The sequence below is a fragment of the Aptenodytes patagonicus genome, chromosome 9 (assembly GCF_965638725.1).
Source record: "Aptenodytes patagonicus chromosome 9, bAptPat1.pri.cur, whole genome shotgun sequence".
Classification (NCBI taxonomy): Eukaryota; Metazoa; Chordata; class Aves; order Sphenisciformes; family Spheniscidae; genus Aptenodytes; species Aptenodytes patagonicus.
The window spans coordinates 21,137,458-21,154,853 of record NC_134957.1 but is presented as its reverse complement, the minus strand read 5'-3'; the positions used below and the strand labels follow the sequence as shown (position 1 = coordinate 21,154,853).

The following is a 17,396-nucleotide window of genomic DNA, read 5'->3' as shown; positions in this document are numbered from 1 at the left end:
AGACATACAAAAATGATTTCTCCTAAGAAAATAAGCAAACAGGTGCCACACACTTGAGGGACAGTAGATCTTCCAGGTCCTGCTCCTTGCTGCAGACAAGATATTGCCAGCATCAAGTTGTCTTTGATGATGCCTTCTGACCACAGTTATAAATTCTGATCAGTACTGAGAGACAGGAGAATCTGAATCTAAACCTAGTGTCTGAACATGTTTGGCACTTGCCCGACTTCACGCTTGATATTACACCAGCAAAACACCTGGCCCATGTTTTTGTATAAGTAACTGTGATTGGACTTACCCTTGGCCAATTTTTTCAAATCGAGTGTATTTCTTCTTAGGATCTCCCACGCTCACAATGCTCCCTGAAAGAAACAAAATTCAAGATGCTCAATTAAAAATGGAGATACCACCTTCCAGCAGATCAGAAATGCTGCCCCACTGTCTGGGGTTGTGAGCCATTTGTAGTCAGTTGGGTAACAACAACAACAACAATAATACAGTCAGCTCCATAGCACAGAGGGCCTCCACGAAGACTGATTTTCTACAGTCCTTTGGAGAGTTACCTTGACAGGAAACTAAGAACATGGAGAAACATTCACAGAGACAGATACCAGAAAAGAACAAGTACCAATGCAAGTGTTTGTTGTCTATAAACATTAATGAGAGCTGAAGAACAGAACCTTTACTTTCTTAGGAATAAATACTCTGTGTGATTCAACAGAAGGTTTAATACTTCCGAAAAGTAAATGCACCTTGGGTTCTGGAATCAATTTTTATGAACAGGCGCCATTTTCAGAACAGGAAGAATATTGCGAAGTGTTTCCAGGATGGGATCTTTTCAACCTTTCAGCAGTTTGCTAAAAGAATGCCTTTATGTTTTTAAAGAACAGCATCTCATGTTATAATCAATAATTACGGGGCTTTAAGAACTATGACCCTCATAATTTATTACCAGGCTAAGTTCTGAAGAAGACCTTGCTTGTGCCATTTTAAGAACCACACTGCTTGTCTTCAACCTGACTTGGATCAGTAACTAGCATTTGACTCGCACTCTCAACACTTCACACATGCTGATCTTCACAAATAAGCACAGCCGTGATGGATAACAAGAACAGCAATATTCCGCAGGCGCTAGTGCTACACAGACAGCTGCACAAATGAGATGCTGATAATTTCATGAGTACAGGCGATGCGGTTCAGAAGCCAGGCCAGATGGGGTGCTGCCGCCTCCTGGCAGCTCTGTGCTGCAGCAGCGGGAAGGCAGGGCCGGCCCGTCCAGCACAGGGCACGGGACAGTCCGGGTCCATCAGCCATTGTGGAGCTCATGTGCCACTGAAAGCCAAAATTACAGCATGCACTGCTTGACGGCTTCTTGCCCACTCAGAGGTGTAGGCAGTCTGCACGTGAAGGAAAGAAAGCAGTAATTAGGATACTGTGTTTGTGTCAAATGAAGAGCCAAAATCTGATAAACTCAAACAAATCTGAAGGAATAATTAAAAAAAAAACCCCAACAATCTTGTTTTTTCTGGTCTGGTAGTTTCCTAGATAAAATACAAACAATGAAGCCTAAGGTGATGGCTCAATGCAAATGACTTCTAAAGATTTAACTTGGAACATACATCACTAAGTACTTTAAGAAGATTAGTTCAGGAGGAAATACTTCCAATGTTTCACAGCATATTTTGTTTGACTGATCTGGCAATATTCCTGTATTACAAATACAAACATATACTTATTTGTTCACCTGTGCATTCAAAACAAAACTAGGTGATGCGCCATTCGCTGTAAGTAGTAAGAAACACCTCTCTCCCCGGTCCAGGCCATTTCTCTGGAGCAGAGGGCTTTAGCATCCAAATGGGCATCTGACTAGATGCCTAGCCAGGAATCCTGCCTGCCAGCATGGCAAGATGACGGGTCATCAACACCATCTGGTACACTCCCTGCTAAAACAATTTTACTGGCCTTGGCAAGATTGCTAATGGGAGCTGCAGGAGAAGAGGCTTCCTTTGCCCCACGGTACTCGGTCCCCTCACCCGGCACTCCAGGAACGCCAGCCAGTGCCCACTGCTGATGGCAGCGTGAGCGCCTGCCTGCTGGCAGAGGATGCCGACACAGCCTCAAGTAGCCTGAAGTGGTCCCGCCCTGCTGTGCCAGCCTGCAAGAGTTAGAGTAACTGGATTGTCTGGAGTCCAAGCCAAGGACGTAATGCTTTCAGGACCTGGTTAACTTTTTGAAGTTTCATCTCACCGAAACGTATAATGTAAGACGAAGCTTTCATTCTGCTCCTCTATAGTGGGTTTCCACTACAAAATACCTCTTCAGTCAAGAAGAATATGACCAAAGGACTCTGGGACTCCCTTTTAACTGACTGGAAGAAGGGATGCGAGATGAGAAAGCATACCCTCCCACTCACACTACTGAGCTTAACCATCCCCCAGACAGGGATCCCCATGAGACTCCGCAGTACTAAACCAGACACTGCCGTAATCCTGTGCTGGGCTGGACAACAGGAAAAACACTGTGTTGTCCGTGTCTGGCTAGGTGCTATTTTCAGCTAGTTAATGGAACTGTGTATCTATCAGAACAGATATCAGAAGTTTGTGGAAGTTCACGTTAGAAAAGAATAAAGAAAAAGACTGCAGAACAAATATTTTGAAAAAGAATTTTCCAAATTTGCCCCTGATTTTGCAGTTCAGGTTTCTGGTGTTTTTCCTCAAAACTTGAGCAGCTGCTTTCACAACTTAGTTGTTTGTGGCTGGTTTCCTGTGCTAAGCCAATGCACGTCAAATATGACGGCACTAAAATCAACAAAGTGAGTGGTACGCGGCTCCAGTTCAGAGAAGCACTCCCTACTCTAGACAAAAGATAAACGTATCAGCTATTTTGATGTCTTTAAGCACTTTCCTTTATCAAGTCCTAAATTAAGTGGATAAGAAAGCAGAATTGGGCCACTTCTGTTTTATAATTACAGTGGAACATATTCATGATTTCATTACAGACAGAATTTTGTTTGATCTTATCTCAATATTTCAGGCTTTACTCCCTAGTAAAACTTGTAATGAAAGTGGCTCTAAAAAAACCCCAGTTATTTCAAGCAGAAAAGAATTATGAAAGCAATTTAAGGTAAAAGAGAGCAGGGAACGTCTTCCTAAAAGTGGCATAAAATCAATTGTGGGGGAAATAGGCAAGGTGGAGAAGTCATACGAGTTAAAACAAAACAGAAAAACCCAATCACCACACATGCTTAAATATAATTAGCCCAGGACTATAACAAAAAAGCATCACCCCCGTTTTCAGATAGCTTCATGAAAGCACAAAAAGATTTTCATTGTCCACATCACAATTTGCCCAAGGCAGACCTTCAGACCTTGCTCACTTGGTATCAAATTCTTAAGAAAGAAAAAGCATGAAAGCATGTAACATCTCAAAGATATAACCCGCAACTCCTCAAGGGCTCAGTCCTAATCTGGCATACACAGAAGCTTGAATAAACGATATGCATACTTAGGTTTGTGTATGCAGGGTACCTGCAGATCTCATGGTGGAAGCCTGCCTCAAACATGTAGCCTCAGCTAAGAAGCTGTATTTCCTCCCTTTATAAGCTGACATACCTGCAGGTAACTATCTGCTCTGGAATTTATTTCATTGTGCCCTCAGCTAAAGGTGTTCAACTTAGCCCTTGGATACTCCCTAATGGCACTGAGATTCAGTTCTTTATAGTCCTGTCAACCTGCTAAGGGTGCAGAAAACTCTACACAAGCAGCTGACATCTCACAGCTAAGGAAGGCCTCAGCCTCTGCAGTCACACCAGCCATCAGTGGCAGGGCAGGTATGACGAAAAGGTTGGTACAGCACAAGAACGAGCATTGACAACCACTGCGAAGAAGCCACAGCCAGACTGCACCCCTTCACAAGCAGTTGCCCCCATTAAAGACAGAACGTTATTGGCTTTGAGATCAAACACAAGGAGGTGTAGATCAATCCACTTTTTGTCCTAACAGTTAATGGTAGACACATTAATTTGGGCTATGTTATGAACCCAAGAATTTATTGTCTGACAACATAGCACTGGCAGCTATGACATGCAAGAAGCAGACTGAATTGGTTGTACTGCACAATCACAAAGGGCTTGATGTGTTTTCCTAGAGTATGAGCTGTGCAGGGGTTTGGGGCCAATGGTTAGGATTCTAATAGTATTAACTGGCTGGGAATTAGCTATGACAAAGTGCCACGTATCTGAGGAATATACAGTGGATGTGCTGGAGGCTGGCTCCCGAGAAATGCTTGCAGTGCAGTTTTACCTGATCACGCCACATCCATGTGTCTCTTTGATACATCTTTATAAGCATAAGGCTAAGAAATAAAACAAGGATTGTTATAAAAGTGTGGGTTTGTTTTTTTCTTTTGGGGCACATTGAAAACACCTCTTCCTCTCTACCCATGGTGTCAACTGACATTCTTTCAAAGGAGTTCTCTCTGACAAAAACATAGAATTCTTATAAAAACGAACTCTGATATATTAGTAGAAGTAGTAGGAGTAACAACAATCATAGAAACGACACCAATAGAATATTTGGGGCAGGAGAGCTCCTTGAGGCTGAAGGAATCAGCTTAGTGCTGTAGTTGTCTACTGGTAAAAAAAAAAACAAAACACCACAACCAGCCAAACAAACAAAACCCCAACAGATTTCTGCAAAGTATTTTGGCTCAGATGACTGGTGACTAAAGAGACTCTCTTTAGTCAGGAGTCTAAAGAGAATTTAGGAACCCAAATATCCCGTTCAATTTGGCCATCAGCACACAGGAGTTCACTAGGTCACAGCCTCCTGCTCAACCAGAAACAATCTCTACTTTTGCCTTTAGCGTAGAAGGAAGCTCAGCCAAATCCAACCCAGTCATAGCTGCCCTCAGAGGCAGAAGGAATTCCTAGAGCGCTCTCTTGCTTCCTCTAAGCACAGTAACAGTTTGTGTGGGGAGTCGTAAGTGACTCCGTGACACTAAACTGGAGATGAACATTCGGTACGTATAATCCCGAGACATGCATACAGTACACTGCGTTATCACACAAGAAATACAGAATACGTACTCAGTTTCTCTAGGATCTCCTCATCTGTCATCTTGGATTTTTTTCGCTGCCGGTCTGTGTTTCTGTACAAAGTGTTTGTGTTTGAGTTTTCAGGTTGGGGAGTGGTGGCTTCTTTAGCTGGTGCTGGTGCAGCTGCAGGTTCAATTACAGAGCGTGTGTAGATCTGTGAAAAGAAATTATTTTGTGTCAGAAAGATGGCTTGCAGAGATGCCCTTGAGATCATATTTCAAATGCAAACCCTTAGGAAGATGCTGTCTGCCACATCCAGGGCTCTTAAAATGTTTGTTTTTGCTGTCCACTTCTCAAACTAAACAGGCAAAAATGAAAGGCTAGTTTTACACAAGTGCATGGCCAGTTTCATTTTCAATCTTCATTGATTTTCTGAAAGATGACTGAAACAATGAATTTACTGTGTTGCAAGGATACAGAAATAGATCTGTCCAGGGCCCCAGAGCCTTGTTCCTTGATACTCAGGTGTTTTCATGGGTAACAAAGTGACTCTTTAGTTGGTACGTAAGTGTCTGAATAGAAGCAGGGAGCATTTCCCTTTTCTGATCGTAACTGTTGAACTGACTTCTCATCAGTATTTCAAGCTTTAGGGAGTGGCCATTAGGAACTGCGTTCCAGTCCTTCAGAGACTTACCTTCTCTTTACAATGCATAGCTGCGTAGGATTCTTCTCACCCAACTTCAGTCATGTAAAAGTTAAGGGTGTAGTCTAAGCTGTTCATTTAGCTACTCATATAGTCTGTGGAGAGGGACAGGTACCTCCAGGGGACAGTTTCTCCTATGTATCCTGCAAGGGTGTGAACTGCATCTGATGACCGCTCTCCTCCACTGATGACAGAGAGCCTACACAGATACTTTGGACAAAGTTGCTCACTTTTACACTGGTAGCATTAAAAGACACAATGCTACCTCTTATCTGATACTAAGATAAATTGACGGACCCTATCAGAATCACAGGAAACTCATGACTAAATGTGAAAGTTCAAAACAGATATTCCTGGTGTCAGGGGCTTGGGTGAAGCACTATGTCATGGTAGGACTCCAGCCCTCAGAGTCTTCATCTGCAAGTGCTGTACGGTAAGAAACAAGCAGCTCTGAATTACACCAAAGCTGGGACTTACTGATTTTGTATGTTCAGGCCGTGGTGCGATAACAGGCGGAGGTTCATTGTCATCTTCCTCTTCTTCGTCATCTTCATCCTCTTCTTCAGAAACAGAGGGAGCTAGCGGGGGTTCTGATGCTGTTTTTGTGCTCTGTGGACAGACAGTAACATGAGTGACAGTCACCATTCTGGCACTTGGGAGGTTTGATAATTACACACAATTTTAGTCTGCTTAGACATCAGAAACCAATCTAGACATGCCTATAGTCTTACAGGCCTCCGTTCTAAGTTACACACGGCACAATACAATTTAAAGGTTACAAATTACCGTGCCGTTTTGTTAATTTGTCTTGGTGTTTTTCATTTTTGCTAATCAATTTTGCTAATCAAAACAACTAAATCATTCCCATGCTTAGTCAAAGTCTAATTTCACAAAACTTAATGCTTGAATATATCACTAGAAATCATGTCTAGTTGCTAGTCAATTGCTTTGGCATTGTGTCTACAGAACTGGTAACAGTTAATTAAAGCTAACAGGTGTCTACTGGCTAGGTTAATTAACACACTTCGAAGTGCAAAGCCTCCTTCGTCATCTTGCTGGGAATTTGGTTTTGGAGAGAAAGGCTATTTGTTTCTTTACTGTTTTACCTGTGGGGTAATCATATTGCCTGTTTCCACAGTGCTGAATTTCCCTGTTTAGTAGCTCCTTTTTCAGCACCATCTTCCTCTTTAACACATTGATCTTTCCACCGTTTGCCTGTTTCCTACCGCACCAGTAACCCAGAGCGAATGCAGCCCCCTCAGCAGCACGGTGCATCCTGCCGACCTGCCCGGGGCTGCCAGGCAGGCATCCCGACTGCTCACCCAGGCTCCCGTTATAGGCAGCGGAGAATAAAAGCCACTGCCAGGGTGCAGCCGACCTTCAGGCAGACTCCAAATATGGGGCAGGCAAGGGAAGTCTGGCTGATCAGTTGTCTACGTGTAAACCGAAGCCTACAGTGCAGATATTTAGTGTTAGGCGAGTTGAAACCCCTCCACCAGTCCCAGCTGCTACTCAGAGGCAGGGGGTATATCACGTTGCCACAGATTTGCTGGCGAAACAAAAAAAACTGAAAAGGTGCCTTGTCAAGTGTTTACCAACTGCTTTAAAGCTGGCTACAACAGGCCACTTAGAGAACTGAAGCAAACCAAAGGTACTATTCTACATATTCACATCTCATTTGCGTTATCTTTAAAATGGCATCAGTTTGGTCCAGTATAAATACCGGAAAGGGACAGCCCACAGGAAACAGGGAGATCTAATCTTCACGCCTGTGTGTTACTGAATAGATGACTGTATCGCTGCCTTAAGTCACCTGTACTTGAACATACTGTCATCTAGATGCACACACACACAGAGTATTATATTTTCTGTGAGACTCAGTTCTGTTACCCAACTTTTAAAGGTAAACTGTGAAACAGGCTACTAATCTGGCCCAAGTAGGGAATGACACGTCAGACATTCTAAACACCAGTTTAGGGGCCAACTCAAGGGGTGCCCTAATGGGAAGGTGAATGTTACTTTGTCATATATTAGATCAGTGTATAGCCTTCTATGCATCGTTAGCACTTTGCTTACAGGGGGACAGAAGATGATTAAGGCAAAAATAAAGAAGGGAATAATCACATTTCTGTTATGTCAAATTCTTGTAACTATTTTTTCCACTGGGCTCCATGCTTGGTCTGACAGCACTAAATTGTGCAGCTAGAACATATACAATGTCATATTATTTAATGCCAGCCTCCCATTAAGGAGTGAAATGAAATTAAAGTAATTCCAATGACTGCTCGATCCTGTCAGAGAGTTGTTTTCCCTGCACTATAACATTCAACCAGCATCCTCTGAGTCGGTAACTTTTGAAAGCTGAAATCTTGACTGTCTCACCACTGTCTATGTCTGCTAGGACAAAATACCACAGCATCTGCCAATGTGTCCATACCCACTGGAAAAGCTATTGGGAAGGGTCACTATAGTCTGGTGAACCCCAAACTTCCTTCTAAAAGTGCGTTTTATTAAAGATAATGAAAGCGGCATCAATTGAAAATCTGAAGTGTGAATATTCAAAGATTATTTTCATTTCATTATACACACTCTGCTGTGTAATCACAAACCTAAAATTAAGTTGCTTAACACTTGAAAATAAAGGCCAAATCCCCATTCAGTCATTTGCTATTTAATGCACTAACATTAACACTAATAAATCTGGTCAATATTAATGTGGATGTCATGACTACATCTCTGGGATTGCTATGGCAATCCAGTATTAATTAGAGTAGATGATTATTTAAAACTTTCTTTCAATGGTTCCAGTGAGTTATGTATCAATTATAACCTTATTTATATTCAGCTACATATCCAGCTGTACTAAGGATAAATCACAAAATTTAATAGAAATGAATTCTAAGTTGTTAAAACTAAATTAAAATGGGCTAATTAGACAGTACTGCATATTGTTGCGAATTATATATTCCACCATGGTTAAGAACAGCAAGCAATCTTCCGTCTGCAAAACCAGACTTTCGTCTGTTTAAAAGTTCTTAAACAGAAAATTAGAAAACAGCCAGTGATCCCTTTTCTGCTGCTGCAAAGACACTAAAACGTACGTACTTTCAGCCTCCAAGGCTGGCACTCTATCGCAAAAGGCAAAGCTCACAGCTTGCTCCACAATTCTTAAACGCTATGACAGTAAAAGGTTACTTTCACACTCACCGAAGGATGGGCTTCTATGTATCCATGGGCGCTTTTATCTAAAACGTGCAAGGGAAAATTAACCAGATGCTGTTATAAAACTGCCTGTTGTGGGGAATCCCACAGAACAAGTAAATCCAAATAGATAGCATTTTTCTTTCACAACATCCCTCCAGTAGCAACAGTTATTTTACATAGCAAGCAAGATAACAGGACAATATACTAGGTTAGTCTTTTTCTACAGTTTCTTGAGTCTATTTTTTGCCCTGTTTTGCCAGTAAATAAAATAAATAGAAACTTGGTCAAGAAAATGCAAATTGTTCTTTAATAGTCAATGCTTCTGTTCCGCCCAAGAGCTAAAGCAGCTTTTTAAAAAAAAAAAAAAGATAAATTCTCTTTAGCTTGCTGAAAATGTTTCCCCATGAAAGCTTCCCCAAAATCCCCCTTAGCCATGGCAGTTCTATTCTGACATAGCACAGTAACAGCTCCTGTGTTCAGGAGCATACACTAACTGTTTTGAATTTTGCATTTCATCACAAAAGTAATTGCTATTTTAGCAAACGTCAAGTGTCAAGCTAGACAGTCAAATCTTTTAATTATGGAATTTAGAAAAAAAAAAATCCTTTCCCTCAAAAGAAGAGAAATGTTAGTAAATTCTGGAGATAATTGCACAGTTTGTAGAAGTACTTCTGAGAAGCTCTCCCAGTTTGCATTTTGGAAGTTGTATTGGTTGAACCAGCAAATTGAGGAAATTACAGACTCCACTGCCACGGACTATCGCGTGTAGGGAACTGAACCACCACAGGTTAAATTACAAATGCTGTCCACACCCTGTTGGATAGAGACACCCCTTTATTAGCTGAAGCTGTTGACATAAGCTTACCATTTTTGTTTAAAAATCAACTCAGTTATTAAGGAACAGCAAAAGAACACATCGATACAAAAGCCAGATATGCTGCACCTAGTAAAAACCTCTGCTTACTTGCTAGATGTGACGCCAGCCAGAGTTTGTCAGGCAAAAAAAAAAGAGAGAATGGGCCAAAAAAAAAAAAATGCAAACTGCAGCACAGACTTGCGCTCCCTCATTTTTGCAATGCTACACTACAATTTTGCAGACTGTACACAACCAAGGGAAAAAATGACACCCCCATCACATTTGCAGGCTTTTGGATGGTAATGCCTAAATCACGAGGATCTTCCTGGAATGAGCATGCTATGGAGATTGCTCTGGACACTGATGCCTTCCTTCTCAGCCTCTGTGGCGACATTCCTTTTACATCACAATAGCAGCCAGTCTAGGTTTGTTTGTGAATTTATGCGTAGCAACCTAATCTTCTCTACAGCTAACGCAAGAAAATCCTTGAAAATTCTCCTCTATCGCAAAGTTATCACAAAAAATCTTCATAGTCCGTAACCTATTGTTCAAAGGATCCAACAGTAACTCATAAAATGCACGAAACAAGTATATCCCATACCCCAATCTGAACACTGTGAAGGAACAAGGATGCGAAGAAACAAAAGTAAACATGACCTTTGGCCACTAATGCTTCTGACTAAAAACAGTAATGATTGTTCCATCTAGTATCTTACTTAGTTCTAAAAACAAGTGACAAAGAAAAGTCACAGTTTCAATGACATTTAGGGGACAAAAGGAGAAATATAATTCATTTTGGGTGTATTCCACAAAGTGCAATTTTTTAAGGCTGCTTCTTGAGCACTTGAATGTTGAACTTCGGTCTGACTCATTTTGGGGCCTGACACTCCCTTTTTCACAGTGAGGTGTCGACTTACCTCCTGACGTAAAGCTCATATATTTCTGGTTGTTTACTGTTTCTTTGGAATCATAAAATTTGAGAACATCTAGAACAGCTTGTGGGTTCTTCTTCTGCTCCAGTTTTGTTATGTTGGAGGTCTGTAGTAGCCTGGCCCACTGCTCTGGAATGCCCTGTAGATGTCAAGTGGAAACAATGTGGATTTAGAGTATTTAACAGCCACAGCCTCACAGATCTTTACCAAGATCCCATGCTACCTGTAAGATTACTTTCAGAAATTTTGATTGACACCTTACAATTAAAATTAGTAGCTTATACATTAGATGCAATCATTCTCTTCTCTATCAAAATATAGAGCTAAAACCAGGATCCAACTTTAAAAAGAAAAGAAAGTTATGACCGTGATAGGAAAAAAAGTGCATGAAACTCATCTTTAAATCAACTCTGCTCTTCCATGGAATAATGATTTAAGGCTTAGCTTGTTTTCCTGGTGATTCAGTGCAGACATAACAAGACTATTCTATATTTGTGGACACCACAGTGTATTTTAGGAGCTTTACACTGGATTTTTAATGCTTAGTAACGCAAACACATTTTGCTGAAATGATCACTGCTGTCTGATTAAAAGGTAAACCCCACCCTGATACAATTAATTTTCAGCATACCAGGGAACACTGCGGGGTTAAGAATCTGCATTTAAATTCTCAAAATCCTAACATTGAGTTGTACCACTGCTGCTAAGAATGTCTCTTTTCTGACCTCCTGTAGCTCTGTAGGTTCTCTACTGTAAATATACAGAAACCAGGGACTCAGAAAACAGGCTGAGTGCGCCAAAGCCTTGCATGAATTCTCAGACATCTTACAAGTGAGGGTGGCATTTGAAAATTGATCCAATTGCTGAAAGCCGCAGCTCTGCATTGAAATTATATTGATGAAAAATTGCTTTAAATATCCAGTATAATTTCCTAAATTTGAAAGCCTGTAATTTTCCCCATTTACTGCACAGCCAACACCTACCATCGAATTGTAGGGCTTACTGAATGAAAAACTACACCTGAAGCACATTTAAACTTAGCCTTGGTGCCGCCCCGATCTAGGTAAACACTTTAATATAGCTTCTTCCTAAGAAGTTCTCCACAAAACAATGTGTGACATGGGCCTCCAAAGTTTAGGATTAATGAAAAAAAAGTGGGATAAGCCAAGCAACAAATCTACTGCACACACATCAACCTGCTGCTGCAGTGCTATGACATCTCAAAGAAGCATTTTGATGCAAGATTCTTTTGGGCCTGTGACGCACCTCTGGGAGCTTCCCTGTGCACATCTGTGAGCCATAGAGATCTGGCTGTAATGGACGTAAATAAAGAAAGAAAAGAAAGTTAAAACAGAATGTGGGACAACTTAGAAGGTGGTAGGAGGAAACCAATGGGCCAAAATGGGGAAGTCCCATCTAAAATGGGAATTACGAGGTAGATAACAAATAGATTAGGTGGTGGACAGGCTACAGGAAGGCAGGCTTAGGAAAACAGAAAAATCACAACTGTTCTAAAGTTTGGAAGCATCATTCCCCCTCCTCTCTTTTTTAAACCAGTTTTTCTCTCCCTCGTAAAAATACATTACTGAGGATTAACAGCAAATGACTGGAAAAATTACCTGTGATTTCTTTTTTTAGTTAAAAAAATAAAAATAATAGAGAAAGACCTGGGCTTTTGCTGTTTGTCTAGTTTTGAAAGCCAGGTTAGCATTTTTGAGTGGCTCTACACAAGTTTTTTCCAATGGTTCTCCAGCCCCAAGATCACAATTGGCCAGTCCATGAGTCAATAAAGCGCAGTGGAGAAAGCAGCTGGTCAAACTCAGATTTCACACTGGGAGGTTGTGTATTGTCATAACACAAATCATCTGTGCGTGTCAGACTGAAGATCAGGACAATTCTAAAGAAATGCTTGATTAGATTAATAACGTACAACTTCTTTGGATCTACAGCCACAACCTTCTCCCACTTGCTAACGTCACAATCTTGAAACTTTAAAAGTTTGGTGGGTGACCACATTTTATTCTAGACTGAGGATCAGGAAACTGTTTCAAAAATGCATGCCTTACAAAACACACTCCCCAAAGCCCTGCAAACCACACTTCTTCCTCCATTCAGAAAATGCAACTCTTTCTTCAAAAGAAATCAACATAAAGCTCTAGCAGCATGCTCCCGCCCAACAGTTTCCAACCAATTTTATTTTGAGCTTTAAAAGCCCTACTTCTTAGCAAATGTGGTTGCTCCAAGCACAGTGAAATGGAGATATAACATACGTTCATGAGCAACAACACAGTTTGGTGCTCAAGCCTCAAAGCCAAAACTCAGGAGCCCATGCAACTTTGATTTGAGATGCAACTAACAGCAATCAGGTAATGCAGCTGGGGGGTGACTGTTAGGTGTCAGAAAATGGCCCAATGCATTGCACATAACCAGTAGAGCAGACACTATTGGCATGACAACTGTAATAATTCGAAACAAAAAAAACACCCATATATTTGCACATTTATTGGACATTCCCATGGCACTTCCAAACTTTTGAAAGAGACAGACAGTGTGATCACTAGACAGCGGGAGTATTTTTACATGATATGGCTAGTGGCAGTCCCTTCAGCAGGACATACTTACCACATGGCTACCCAGCTGATACACAGGTTGTATCCAGGTTGGGACAAATCAAACATGCCTAATGTAATGTGTAAAACATGCCTAATGTAATATGTAACGTAATACTTGCAGCTGGGATTAGTCAGGAGCTGATAGCTAGTTCTAAATGGTGCAAAAATCCCCTTGCTTTGACTGACATTTTACTCCACTAAGGACTGCAGCGTTAAGTCCTGTGCTGGCAAGCTGCACGGGGGAAGTCACCTGTCCCTTTGGTTTGTTTTGAACTGGTTAGAGCCTTCTCAAACTGCAGCGCTGCATTTCCACACTTTAGGAACAAGTATTATTGTAGAAATACTGTGTAATTGTAAAAGAGCAGCCATCTAATGTCCACTGTTTTGAAAGGGAAAAAGATATTAAAAAGAAACTGTACCGCAGCAATAAAGCTGGACATATTTAGCCACGTACAATCACTTTGTTCTGTAAAAGGCCAGGACCTGTGCTGGTGGCATCTGAGACAAAAAAAAAAAAAAAAATCTCTGATGCTAGAGACTGTTTTGACACGCTAGATGATAATAATAACATTCAAACTGATCCAAACCATGATCTCTGAAGTACTAATAGAGAGTGCTTGTGCTTAGAACTGAAGTGTGTTAACCTCAACGTCCCTCCTTTTTGTTCCAGCTGGCAGGGACATGAAACTAACTGGGATCCTTACCACCAGTCAGTCTACGAGAGTACACGATTGTGACCCATCGCGTTTGCATAGAAGCCAGAAGGAAAAAGTCTGAAGCACAGGGTAGAAATAAAGGCAGAAGGCTGAAAGGAAGAACAAATATAGAATAAGAACAGCTGAACATTCAGTAGGGAGAGCAGTGAAACGAGGAAGGAAGGAAAGAAAGAAAAGATGGACAGGGAGAAGGGATGCAAACACAAAAGGGAGAAAACAAAAGCAGAAAGTAACAGAATACATAATATGATACCAAGATAAAGAGAATGGCATTGAAGATTAACCTGGACAATAAAGTGGCTACAGGGAGAGACAGACAGGAAAAAAAGAGGAAAACCAGGGTAGATAGCAGGGAAAACACAATTTTAAAAGCTTTATGCCAGGTTTCTGATCAAAAATGACCACATCTGGGCTCTTTAAAGGAGCATTTAATCAAGCCCTAGTGTTTGGCACAGAATAAATTTTGAAGTAAGATTTTGTAAGTGACATCTATTTTAAAAAGTAGTCCACATATTTTAAATGTAGCTGTATTTCCTAAGTACTAAGGATAACTTAATTTCACTACTCCTTTGAAGACATGCTGTCATTAAATGTGTCTTTTTTTCTTCTAATGTTATTGTGCTTATTACTATTGCTACTGCTTCTGTAGCATACAGAAAGTTTCCCGCTTTCTGAAATGTTTTTGAGAAACAAAAGTAGCAATCAAAAGTAAAAAAAGATGAAGAAATCACATTCAGGGCTCAAATTCTGAAAACTAACCATCCTTTGTCCAGGCAAATGATTTGTCCCATCCTGTTTGGTGTATGCAGCCAGTCAGCACTAGCACACTTTGCTATTTGACGCACGATGATAACACAGTCTGACCACTTAGCTCACAGGGTACTATTGATGGTACGGAGAGTCGCTAGTGTTTCCTCTCACCTCCACAGTTCAACCAAATGTAAGCTTCCTGCCATCTTAGCTTTAAGGATTAATGGTTTCAGCACCTAACTAGTAGTCTGAGAGAAAATGCTTTGAAGCCCCCTGCAGACTTCAAGGAGCTTCTATCAGACTCATTTTTCCCAACACTTCATATATTTTGTCGTGATATAAGTAGAAAAAGCTGACCGCTATTTTATTAATACATAAAGGCTAGAAACATGTCTGATCACCTAGTCTATGGACATATTTTGAAGGATATTAAATGAAAATGAATGGACTTCCACAACGCTGCCGCTTTCTGGGCATCTCCAAGGGCTGTCTGCAGAGCAGCTGGACTTTGCACTTTGGGGCTGATTGTCTACAGCAAGACATACACTATGCACATGTGTGTGGGTTTTTCATGCTTTTCCAAAGATACTGAATAACCAACCCCTGTAGCAGCTTGTCGGACTGAAAAGCATACACCTACGTTCTTCCTAGTTTTCATTTTCCACAGACACTCTGCTGACAATCCTTGGAGAAAAAAAAGCAGCCTGAATCAGAAGTAAAACACTCCAAATCCTAAGCCCAACAAATAAGAGTCTCTTTCTTCACAGCCTGGCTGCTGTCATCTGATGTTTCTGGCAACAGGAGGTTATTTTACCATCAAGAAACTAGAAGCTCTGGTAAGCACGCAATACAGCGGTTACTTACTGTGAATTCTCCAGTGACGGCATCAAATCCCACATGAATGGTATGTTCAAAGTCTGAAGGAAGAGAGATCTCAGGACGTTCTTTCTCTTTCTTCTTGTTGGCTAGAGGCAAAACATTAACACGCTTACTTTCTGCACAGCTTTTCATTCAAAGATTTTCACAATCAAGTGTGCTCAAAATAGTATTTTAGAAGTGGAAAACAAATCAATTAACATCCATCTTACCTGACAAATAGACGCAAGCTAATACACCACCAGCCTAACTGTCAACCCCTGTTTGGGGAAGGTCTGTAAGGTGTTATTTCATTTTGTTTTTCTTCCAATCAGTGTCACAGCTGCCAAAGCAAGCTGTTCATGAAGTAGCCTTCTTAGGCTATCTCCAACCAGTATGATTTCTATTATCAGTTCTTTTTTTCATCAAGTTTTCATTCCTAGCAACTAACTCCTGTTTGACTTTGCTCTGCGGGTTCCTGCAGAAGTAAAGCACCCAGGACATGCATGTGCATGTCTGTTTGCATGTCTGTCTTTTCTCCAACATGCTTTGAACCTGTTGTCAAACTCAGCCAAATCAGAGAGGAGGGGTTTTTTAAGATAACCAGGTTCCTACAAGTTCTGTGAAAACAGGCAACTCAGGAGAAGACAAAGATCCTGTTCCTGCCTCCTCTGATTAAAAGGCTGAAGCAGCAGCTCTGTATTAGAAACCACAGAATCTGCACAGCAACAAGATCCCATAAATGCCATTGGAAAAGCTTCATTTGAGCTCTCAATTAACTAAGACATACAACCAGAAAACCCAGGCTTTATTAGTCTCCAGGAATTCCTTGTTTTTAAATCACTCCACCAGTATTCACAGAGTGTGGAATATCTTACTGAAGGAGACAGACTTGGAAGTCAGTCAATCTGCATGCGTTTCTCTCATCTCCCTCCTATTTTAACACCTTTTGAAAGTAGCATCCCTTGCGGTCATCCATCTCCTGTGCTTTTTACTATTCACGAACCTCACATCAGCCCAGTTTGGCCGTGATAAAGAATGAGTAGAATAAAGGCTGAGAGAAGCTGCCTTCAGTCTGATGCGTCAAGAATCCATGTTCAACAGAGATTTCTCTGAAAAATGGTGACAATTATGCCAGTTCTGGACGACTCCCAAACACCCAGATAAACATAGCATAAACCCACGTTCAAACATCTATCCTGCTGGCAGGTACCCGAAATATTTGGCTTCCCTGGAGAACCAGCATGCTCCAAGACTAACTACCACGTGGTTGAATAATACAGTACAGAGCTATCTGTAGGATCTTTTCTAGTGCCAGTGGTATATCTGTAACAGCCGCGAGGGGTACTGCCATTCTACCAAATACATCTGTCATTTCAGTGGAAAAATTACATGCTAATGATTGGAACAGAACAAATATGACAGTGCCCACCTGCAGTATGCGAGAGTTATTAACACACACTCAAGAAATAAGACACGCATAAAGCGCTCATGTAGAATACAAAAAAGTCACATCATCTCACATCTTTAACGAAAGCACTCTGCACCCCAGGATCTCACCTCTCCTCTGCTGCCCTTCATACCAGTTTAATGCATGTCTGGTTTACGTATCCTCATCGTGGTCCTGAGCAGGCTTGCTCTATAGATCTGATGTGACATGACTTCACGCTAACAGTTGTGAGAAACCCAGAGATATACGAGAGGTTTATACTGTGCCTATCACAATGGGACTC

The 17,396-nt window shown here is 41.2% G+C and overlaps 1 protein-coding gene across 5 annotated transcripts in view; it reads right to left on the bottom strand.

The window, feature by feature from the left end:
* The window catches only part of PAK3 (p21 (RAC1) activated kinase 3), a 149,644-nt gene that overhangs the window by 24,702 nt on the left and 107,546 nt on the right, over positions 1-17,396 (bottom strand). For 4 of the 5 annotated variants that reach the window (XM_076347397.1, XM_076347396.1, XM_076347398.1 and 1 more), the window contains exons 3-9: positions 15,673-15,773; positions 11,997-12,041; positions 10,716-10,869; positions 8,946-8,983; positions 6,216-6,347; positions 5,087-5,249; positions 299-362 (exon numbers count right to left, since the gene is read on the bottom strand). In XM_076347397.1, the coding sequence (XP_076203512.1) occupies positions 299-362; positions 5,087-5,249; positions 6,216-6,347; positions 8,946-8,983; positions 10,716-10,869; positions 11,997-12,041; positions 15,673-15,773 (697 nt within the window). The remainder of the gene's footprint in view (positions 1-298; positions 363-5,086; positions 5,250-6,215; positions 6,348-8,945; positions 8,984-10,715; positions 10,870-11,996; positions 12,042-15,672; positions 15,774-17,396) is intronic. The other variant, XM_076347399.1, reaches the window with a different exon arrangement.